This window comes from Elephantulus edwardii, unplaced genomic scaffold (genome assembly GCF_000299155.1).
Source record: "Elephantulus edwardii isolate Elephantulus edwardi_28Jun2011 unplaced genomic scaffold, EleEdw1.0 scaffold00243, whole genome shotgun sequence".
In the NCBI taxonomy this organism is placed as follows: Eukaryota; Metazoa; Chordata; class Mammalia; order Macroscelidea; family Macroscelididae; genus Elephantulus; species Elephantulus edwardii.
In genome coordinates, this window is record NW_006399993.1 from 1,967,199 (window position 1) to 1,977,750 (window position 10,552).

The 10,552-nt window shown below is 36.8% G+C and overlaps 1 protein-coding gene across 1 annotated transcript in view; it reads right to left on the reverse strand.

The window, feature by feature from the left end:
• Positions 1–15: 15 nt before the first annotated feature.
• The window catches only part of NASP (nuclear autoantigenic sperm protein (histone-binding)), a 44,484-nt gene continuing 33,947 nt past the window's right edge, over positions 16–10,552 (reverse strand). Inside the window, exons 3-14 of the mRNA XM_006898987.1 lie at positions 10,379–10,489; positions 9,705–9,785; positions 9,206–9,312; positions 3,473–3,555; positions 3,019–3,104; positions 2,798–2,871; positions 2,116–2,304; positions 1,829–1,995; positions 1,385–1,441; positions 1,216–1,296; positions 530–655; positions 16–93 (exon numbers count right to left, since the gene is read on the reverse strand). Coding sequence (XP_006899049.1) covers positions 16–93; positions 530–655; positions 1,216–1,296; positions 1,385–1,441; positions 1,829–1,995; positions 2,116–2,304; positions 2,798–2,871; positions 3,019–3,104; positions 3,473–3,555; positions 9,206–9,312; positions 9,705–9,785; positions 10,379–10,489 — 1,240 coding nt within the window. The remainder of the gene's footprint in view (positions 94–529; positions 656–1,215; positions 1,297–1,384; positions 1,442–1,828; positions 1,996–2,115; positions 2,305–2,797; positions 2,872–3,018; positions 3,105–3,472; positions 3,556–9,205; positions 9,313–9,704; positions 9,786–10,378; positions 10,490–10,552) is intronic.

Below are 10,552 nucleotides of genomic sequence, written 5' to 3' on the forward strand. Positions count from 1 at the left end.
TCTGAACAGCCTTTATCATGCAGTGCTTTCAACTGTAGCTCCAGCCTCCACTGTCTCCTCCACAGCTGCTCGACTTTCAGCCTGATTCTCAGCCTGAAAGACAAACAGGGAGCCTAGGCATAAGTGACCTTGCTTCAAGTAATTCAATTTTATATATTAAATCATTCCTCAGTTGGAAGTGAACACTAATCTGCAATCTCTGCTTTACAGTTAAAGAGCAATATAATCAAGCAGAAGGCAATTTCCTTGTATTTTGGGGCTGGAGTTAACCAACAAATTACTGTAAGGGCCAGCATTCATATACTGCTTGGAAAAAAGTCAGAAGTGACTCAATCAAGCAGAAATTCATTAGAGTGCGACCTGTGGTGCACTGGTTTCATGTCTAAGAGACGTCCTGTTGTCCTGTCTTATGAAGATTATATATAAGCAATCCAAGAAGGCTCAAGATAGGGAGTATGCACTCAGGAGGATGGGTTTCCCCAAGTCCCAAGAATAAGACTGAAACAGGAAGCCCAGCCTAACTGCCCACCTCCTCCATGTTTTCTGAAACTTCATTTCCACCAGGGACTGCTTCTCCACTGCCTCCATTCATCTCTGGTTCTTGTTTGGCTTTCTTTGCATCATCTTTCCGGGGGCTCTCTTCCTCTTGTTTCCTCTAAAGATGTAATTTTGAAGGATTCACAAATGTACTTAAGTTTTCAAAAGTGCAAAAAATTTCTTTAACTTCTTTGGTGCAAAGAGCCTGAACACCAAGCTTTATAGATAAATAGCTTTTCTACTAATAACAATAGGAAAGAGACACAGATGATAATTTGAATGCCACAGAATACATCAATCCATGCAAATACATACCAAATCAAACTGTAACTAAAAAAATTCTGATGAGAGTAAAGAACAATAATGAAATTCTTATACTTCAATCAGGAAACCAAGCAGGACCTTTAAGACTCTCCACAAGGAGAAGGGACTATTATAATAGAAGGCAAACTCATCATAGGAGTTTAGGCAAAACCAAGTGTGTTGCTGAACAACTAGAAAAGAAACCAGGACAGCCACCAGGACTTGTTAAACGCAGTGGCATGTAGTAAATAAAGTATTTAGGGAAATACCACACCACTACTACTGCAGCTTAAAGAATGAAACTCATCACCTGGGATCCAGCAAAAAATGACAAACTGAGAAAAGGGCAACAAAACCGTCACTGTATTATTTTACCTTCTTCCTGACCAAGTGGGAAATATCAGTCACACAATTTGAAGAAGTAGCACCACCTTCTGTTGACTTTCGACTGGCAATCTGCCAAAAAAGATGTTTTTGTTAGCAATAGACAAACTACACATAAGAAAAATATTTACTTGAGGCCTAATGTTAAGTGAATACCCACCATGGAGACTGAAGAGCCTCCTCCACTAGAAGTGAAACCTGAAGTGGAACTCTCCACCTGTGAGAGATGACAAACCCAAGTGGGTCCCAGGAATAGAACCTAGACTACCCATAGTCCTACAAGGGAACCCACCATCCAACCAACTGGTAAAAGACCTGAAATGCTACTCAATGGCCTTCACAGAGCTGATTTTTAACCTACTTCAATCCCCAGCAAAGGTAGACTATAAATATTAAACCATCGTTACTTATCATTACCTGCTCGATAAAAGCATTTCAATGTCTCAGCAGACAAAAGTAACTGATAGTTAAAAACACCCCACTAACCTATAAAAGAACAGTATCTAGAATCCAAGTCATTATACAGTTCCAGCAAAAACAGCACAGCGCTTCTGATGGTACCAAACATGCCATTAACAAAACATTAACAGTAAATTGAACCAACCAGAGTAGCTTTCAAAGCCAATTCAGCTACATTCCCACTACGTTGGGACTCCTTTGCATCTTCTATCTTCTCTTTAATTTCAGGTAGCAATTCTTTTAACTCTTCAATTTCTTTCTCATATTCAGTAGGTGATCCTCTGGCATCCTTCTTCTGCTCATTTAGTACAGCTACAAAGAACATACTACAGTGATCAGTACCAGTTACCACAAAAAGATCCTTTTTCTCTTTTTTACCTGGGCAGTGGCTGAAATCCATGAAGATCATGAAATGTCTAGAAGCTCACTCACCCATTCTCTTCTCAATGACTTCAATGGATTTGCTGAACTGTGCTACTGCTTCATCATACTGAGAATTGTATCCATAGGCCAAGCCTAGTTGATAATGAGTCTCTGCTAGGAGACGGTCGTGAGCTTCTAGATACTGTTCTTGCAGGTTCAGGCAAGCCTGAAACTCCTCCACAGCCTGCGTGTAATTCTCTAGGGGGTGGGGGGAGCAGAAAAAAGGAACAGCAAGTAGATAAGAACATTTAATAGAAAGTACTCCCCCATTTTCAGACCCATTTTGTGAGAATGATCCCACAATTTCCATTTCATTTTCCTTTGTATCATCTTCAAGATACTTAATTCAGACAAAAACAAGTTAAAAGCAGTAAAGATAGCAGCAAAGCTACCTTTGAAACTTTTCAATTTTTTGGTTTTTTTAAAGTTTATTTTTATGTTTATTTCATGTGTGTGTACCGTCAAATCAGATCTGACTGGTCCAGGAGGAGGACATTGCCCCTCCTTCTCCAGCAGAGCATCTGGTGGATTGAACCACGCGCTTCTGGGATTGCAGTGCAGCTTTTTGCCACTAGGCCACCAGAAACCCTAGTCTTTCGAAGCCCATAGTTTAGGATCATTAAAGATTTATTAGAACACATACACAGATGGGAAAGAAAATTAGAAAAGGGAAGTTTTTAAATGTTATTACCAGATTCAACACTAACTTCTCCAAGTTTAAGATGTGCCTGTGCAGCATAAAGCTGAGCTTCTTTTGTTTCTTGCCTAAAATAAGAAAAGTTTTAATCACTTAAGATAATTAAAATTTTAAGGTGTTGGATCACTTAATAGTTTATCAATTCACTTTAACTTGTTTCTATTTTTTTAACTACCAAACTCCCACCTGAGCTTAAAAAGACTAAGGGTTTTTACCTTTTAAAAATTATCTTTGCTAAATCCAGCATGTCCCAGGCAAGCTCTAGGTTTCCAATCTCCTCTTCTTCATTTTCTTGAAGAGACTGAAAGATAATAAAATTCCGAGTATTGGTATAAGAAAGACACTTTTAGATTATACAAACCCAAACATGTAATCAATAGGTTTTTTTTTAAAAAAAATCCGTAATACAGGATTTAAATTTCATACTTTTTACATTCCAAATTCCCTACAAAACTTCTATACTAAATCATCATCTTACCATCACTGCACATAAGTGAGATGTAAATCTGCCCTATCAGATAAGACCCTCTGGGATCAAATGGATCTGTCCATTGTAACCATGGATAAAGAATCCCCAATCTGTAACCAAGAAACAGCTATCTATAATAGTCACACTAGTAACTTACAGTTCTCCCATAAGGAAGCAGACAATGGTACTGACTAGCTTACCTTATTTTCAAGTACTGAATCATTTGGCATATCTTCAGCCTTGTCATTTTCTTCTTTATCCTCCTCTTCTGAGCCTTCAGTTTCTGCAAGCAAAAATCCTTCAGCATTGTAAAGATACTTATTTTCACTAGCCAAATATCTGTCAATAATCCAACGTAGGATAGATCACACCTCTTATTCAAAGTCAATTAACATCTGAACTGGATCAAGGTCAGTAGTTAGTCTAATTCAAGTCTAATTTAGATTTGGAATTTATTAATACAGATTTAGAGAACTAATTCCTAACATTTCTCACAATAAAAGTGAATCTGAATCATTTAGATCAAGACAACTGGCTACTACTGCTCCTTATTCATGAGCTCAAAGCTTGGTGCCTACCTAGTCAGAAAGTCAGAAGCAAGGCAATCTCAGCAAATATTTCTGGTGTCTTTTAACTACACTTACTGATAGGTTGAGAAATTGTTAATAGTTAAAAGTACCTCAATCCATTAAAGAGCAAAAATACTTTGAATACTTTGAGTAACTTTCCCACACAGGGCTCTAAAGTCAAGCAGTCTTACCAATTCTTACCAATGAGCATGCCACATACTCCAGCCAGCTCTTAGCACGTAAAGGTGTTGAAGTGTCTAGCGAGTTGTTTTAAACTTAGCCATATCAATACCATATTTTGACTACACCTCCTAATCAAATGGTTGCGACAGGCCGCCAATAAATTGCTCAGCACTTAAGTGATGATAAATCTTTAAATGATTCAACAACTTTAAGTTTTAATCATATGTGATTAAAAGGAACTTTTTATTATTACAAACAATATAAGAGTTGTTCGTAAGCATTTTATGAGAAAAGAACTCAATACTGTCTCGTTAACTATGTAAATAGAAATAAAATATGGCAAGTAGGTCTTGTACTATGAAGCTAAGCTCAAGGACTTTTTAATATGAACACTGTTTTATGAGGAGCAGGCAAAAAGAACTAATTCCTGTTATTACAAATTGAAACAACAAATTAAGTTCTAAAAGACCCAGCTAAACAACTACAACCTCAATAACAAGTCCTTTCCTTCCTTTGAATAGTAATTCAGAACTTCTAAAATATAAACAGCTATCATCACTTTGTCTTTTCATGTCCAAATTCACACAAGCAGTGTGCAGACATGGATCCAAATTTAGACTAGACTGGGTAATTTTATTGACAATGGAGCAAATCATTTGATGAGTGTACAAGTTAATGAAATTTGGTATCTTTTATAATAGACTAAAGATAAAAACAGTAACTGTCGTAAAGGAAAAATGAAATAGAAAAAAATATTGAGTTATAATTTGATGTGCATCTTAATTATTTGGTCTGACCCTATATATATTATACTAAGATGTTAGAAACTACATCAAATTTGCTGTAAAATATAAAATTTTTTAAGTATTAGTCTCTCTTGAGGAGCCTGTACTACCTTAATGGAACGGTTAACAGGTAGCTAGATTCTCAATAAAGTTGTTATTAAAACAAAAAAATTTCTTTGTTAATGGGAGGGAACACCCTGATATTAAATATGCTGGGGAAATATTTCCAGGTTCTCTGAAGTAGGAATATTTGTCTCTGATTTTTGGCACAGTATAGACACAGTAGTAAAAGCTAGAGAATGGCTTTTAGAGAGTAATATTGGGCGGTGGTCATGGCAGTGACCATGAAGTGTAGGCAGCTGTGAGTGCTCAGCTGAGGGCCAATTGGTGGCTATGGATCAAGAGCCGGTAGTTAAAGACAAGTGTGCCAGATGCCCCTGCTGCCATTGCCCAGAGCTTGAGGCCTTGGGGCCAGGCTCTTCCTGCCACTCCTACTCTTCCAGCTGCTGCTCTTTTCCAGGCTCTGTGGTGCCTTAGCTGGACCAATTATAGTGGAACCCAATGTCATAGCAGAATGGGGGGAAAATGTTTCAATTGTATTTACTTGAAGTCCATCAATGTGCATGCTTTTATGTTTTATCAGGAAAAGGGTGTATTTGGATAGAAGTTAAAAACAAACAAAAAACAACAAAACAAACTCCTTAAAAAAAAAGTTAAAGGCAATGAACAGACCTTTAAAAATTAACTGCTGATTCTTTAGTTCTAACATTCCAAAAAGAAAGTCAAGTAACCAATGCATACTGGCTAGTATTCTCAATCTAAGTGTAATCAAGCTTAAATGCCCTATAATTTAAATATCCTATTAATTTACCAATCACATGTAACTGTGACAATTACATAGAGAGCATGGAAATTGTCTTTAATTAGAGATAGAGTCAACTCAAGATGACAAAAATACAAAATGGTAGGAAATGGTGTTTTAATTTTTACATGAAGATAAAATTATTTGCTAAATCTACAGAAGTTTTCAGCAAGCTGGTATGGCCCTACAAAGACGGATAAAGCACAAAAAAAGAGCCTACACTCGGCAGAAGATTACATGGGTATGCTACCCCCTTTACTGGCTAAGACAAACTCTTCCTGCCATTACTTCATTTGGAAAATAATGGAAAACAATACCAGATACACAACACTAAAAAATGTACTTTGAATTTTTGAAATGGATTTAAAACAGTAATCATGAAATTTCCAGGGAAAAGTAGAGAGAGGGAGCAGATTAAAACCACCTTCTCAGCCTTTTGGCCAAGATTAAATCTAGTATCTGTTTAAAGCTGCCTTGCTCAGTATGAGAGCTTAGAACTATGTCTTACTATTTTACACTAAAAAAGTCATATTATCTCTAAGCTTCAATTTGCTCATCTATATAATCTCAATCATAACTTTTACTTAACATGGTTATTATTCTGGAATGAAAAGCAAGGTACATAAATAAATCAACAGGAAACATTTTTTTCTTTAAATTGTGGGGTAATATAACCTGTTTATACTTCTCATTCAAAGTTCAACTTTTAGCCAATAAGGGTTTATTATGTTCTTGCATATTACTATAAGTCCAGGTATGACACTTAAGAAAATAAAGTGATAAATTTACTGTTTCCAGAAAAATGGCTAATGAGCCAATCAGTTCACTTTTGGTTACCATGCTTGTGGTGGCTGGAGTACAGGAACTTGCACATAGGTAGAGGAAGGTTACTGGAAGGAGCTGCAAATATTAATGAGGAGTCTATGGAAATCTTAAGCTAGAGAATTCCTATAAATCTGGCAGTTATACAATGTAATAATGAATAACAGTAGTATACTTAGAGTTATTAAGGTAAATGTACTCAGTGTTATTAAGGTAAATGTAAGATGAACCTTGTACAGTAGAATCCTCAAATGATAACACAAGCCAGACTTGCCAATTACAAAATTACTAATCTGAGGCTTACTGAAGAAATTGAATCATGATAGGAATAACAGCACGATGCAAAGCTACTATATAGCATTGTAACTAATAAAAATTCAGCTGCCAAAGCAAGCATGAAATGAAGGAGGAAGGCAGTAAGAAGGATAATAGTAAATTAAGGGGTTTGTTTTAAATTTTTCTTTTAATCTTTAAAAGCGTAAAACTAAGAGGAAGTCTCTAAAACATTTTCTGAAGGCAAGGGGTATCAGATTTATAAAAACCTCAGAGCTGAAATATTTCAGGTAAAATGCCTCATTCAAATGGCATGCCGGCTTAAGTATACCAATTCAGTGGATTCTGCTGCTCTGTTCCTGGTTACTAAAGCAGAGAAAAAAAGAACCATTGAACAGTAAATTGAAAAATCCAGAGGCATGCATGCGAACATCCATTCAGCATTCTCTGCCAGCCTAGTAATACTCTTTCCTTACGCTTCTCACCCCTCATCTACTTTTCCCATCTTATTGGCTAGTATGGTATGTTACTAATGACTAGCCAAATCTCAAAAATTGCCACAAAATCCTATTTTGCAGTTAGTAAAAAAGCGTTAGTTTTTAAGCCAGCTAAAGACTTACTACTTTTTACTTAATTTTCTCTTTTCAAAAACCTCCTCTTATACAATTCCCCCCTTTCACTTAGCCCTTTCCTAATCCAAAGGCAGACGGAAAATCCTGAATGGAAGGCTGACTTTTACCCATGATTAGTGAGCTAAATCCAGAATGTATTCCACCCACTGCAGCTCTTGCATATATCCCGGTTACCTTCACCCTCTTTCATCTGTTCTTCTTTGTCTTGTATCTCTTCATTAGCAGTTATCTTAACTTTGTCTTCAGGTGACTTCTCAGTAGCCCCCTTGGTCTCTACCCCATCTCCAGCTGCCTCATCTTCTATGGACAGTTTAGTCTCCACCTGGCTAGGAATCAGTTCTGCCCTGACCTTTTCCTCTATTCCTGAGCCATCTTTTGTTTCTCTTTCTGCAGATGTTTGGGATTCAGTAAGTGTCTGGTCTCCTCCTGCGGATAGGTCACTGACTACATCATCCTTTAAGGTTTTGTTCTGCTTAGGCTTTTCAAAGCCTTCTGATCCAACCTCTTCTTTCATCTTTGGTGACTCCTCAGCAAGGTGCACTTCTTGGTCTACAAGATGCTCCTCAAGATCAGCCTTTGCTGGTTCATTTTCAGTTGTGGCTACCTGCTCCTTTGGCTCTTTCCCACCCAAATCCACCTGTTTGAGTTTGACCTCTCCAGACTCTGCTTCTATATTCACTGCAGTGGATTCTTCCTCCAGAATAGTCATGACAGATTGTTCTTCTGAAGCTTGTTTAGGCTTTTCCTCCATGGTCTCAAGTACTTCTCCCTGTTTCTCCTGTTCTTTTCCTCTACACTCTGTTTCCTTGGTGTCTGTTGTAGACACTGCTTTTCCTTTATCACCATCTAATGTTTGCTCTTCTGGTTTCCCAGAAGTGCCCTCAGATTCATTCCGTTCTTGTGCTGGTGCTTCTTTTGCCTCTTTAGTGACTTGAGAGAACTGATCTGGGGTTGATTCTGAATTTTCTCCTAGCTCTTCTGCAGGTTCACATAAATCTGTATCTTCTTTTCCACTCTTTTCCATTTCAGTCTCATGTTCTTTATCAGTTTCAAGCTTTATCAAGGATCTGTTTTCTGTTTTCTTGGCTTCTTTGTCTCCCATCGCGTCATAAACCTGTTCTCTCAACTCTTCCCTTGCTTCCTCTACATGGTTAAAGAACATGAAGCATAAACATGTCTTGGAGTTTAATGATAAAGGCATAAATGGAAACTAAAAATACATTCCCTTTAAAATTTCAAACAGCCCAGCTTGTTAAGCATTAGCTGATGGCCTTAGTATTATCTGTCCTTTTGAGAAAACAGAGTACTAGCTAATAGAGAAACCTATTTCTAAGAGAAACATATAATCCTTAAGCACTGTGATTATCAATTAGGTAATAATTGCCAAGCTTTCCATTCTCCTCTCAGTATTATAGATCCCGCCCACCTAATATGTAAATATTTAGTAGTCAAACACCATAGAAATTAACATTTAACTTTCTTGGGCACAAAAATTGAGAAGTTCACTATTAATACAACTAAGTTACATCTTTTTAAAATTTGTATTAGCAAAATATGCTTGTATTGATATTTAAAACACCAGCTTAAATAGCCAGATTTGTTTAAGAAAATAAATTTTCCTCTTACTAAATCTGTTGTTAGTTTCAGTGGTTGGCTAACCCCACGGCAATATTTATCAGATGCAGTTGTCATGCTGGGGTATCCTACTTAAGAAAGACTGTCCACAGGAGGGAGGGGCCTATTTCCATTTATATACAAGAAACACAGAAGGAAGCTTCTCTTGAGTACCACATGCAATTACACATACCATCTACATTATCATTATTCTCTGCCAAAGATTCATCTTCTGCTTTTTCTTCCTCCTCATTCACATGGACACCTTCTAGGGCATTTCCCAACACACCATTCTCCAGTCTAAGAAAACAAAGGGGAAAAAGCATCAAAAGAGTTCGTAAGATTTACAAGATTATAAAATCTGTTATAGAATAGATTCTTTTTCGTTTTTATGCCCTCAGTATAGTTTACTTTGTTCAGTAGATATTAGGGGAAGAGTTCAAACCATTTCCTAACAGTATGACCATTTAGGATATTTACTAGATATGTTCATATAATAGCATATTCAAATTATCTTCCATTTAGCCCTTTTTAAGAGTATTATCAATCTAGGCGATTTTCCACAATCTGTCTGTCAGTCTTCAGATCAAGGAATCCTGCCCAGGAGCCCTCTTAATAAAGCTGCTTTAAGCTGTCTTTTTTCCACAGATCATGAATGTGACACACAGCTGAAACTTTAATAAAAGTCATACCTTGCCAACTCCAGAAGTGATTTCCCATAGAAAAAGAAGGCTTCTCCACATTCATTAGCTGTTTCACCATACTTTTTACCTCTAACAAAGAGAATAAACATCTAGTCTAAAATATTTATTTCCAGTTCATTTGTTAGAAAATAACATTTTAGTACATGCAAAGTAAGCACTATTAAAGCAATCCTTCAATAAAACCAGTAGCCCTCCTACCAAAAAACAAAATCAAACAAACAAAACCCACTAGTCCCTCTAGAACTTCAAGTCAAGGTCAGGCAGCTTTTAGAAATAATGCACAAAGTTTACTTTATTACCTGTAAAGTTGGGAAGGAAAAGGAAGCTCTCCATATGGAGAATGGAGAGTTCTAATAATACCACCAATAGCAGTATGACCAACTATTACAGACAGCTTAGGGAATGAGGGGTTTATGATAAACCCAAATTAATGATAATGGGGTGATCTTGGGACCAGAAAGATAAATGATTCAGTGATATTTTGATTTTACAGGTACAGTAATATGAATAAACTACATGAACAACAGTTTGGTTTTTTTTTAAAAAAAAAAAACCTCTAGGTTCATTAATAATATTATTTTGTAAGGGGGGTGGACGCGCGCGCGCGCGCACACACACACACACACACACTCTCTCTCTCTCTCTCTCTCTCCCCTACTTACAAAAGACTGGCTGCTTCCTGGAATGCATTGACAGCTGCTGGAATATCCCCCATCACTAGATGTTTCTGTCCTAAACCCAGAAGTTTCTTAGCTTCACTATCCACATCCAAACTGCAAGAAAAATGTTTGCAATTGTCAAACTCTGTTTAAATCAACATTTTTTAAATGTCTTTA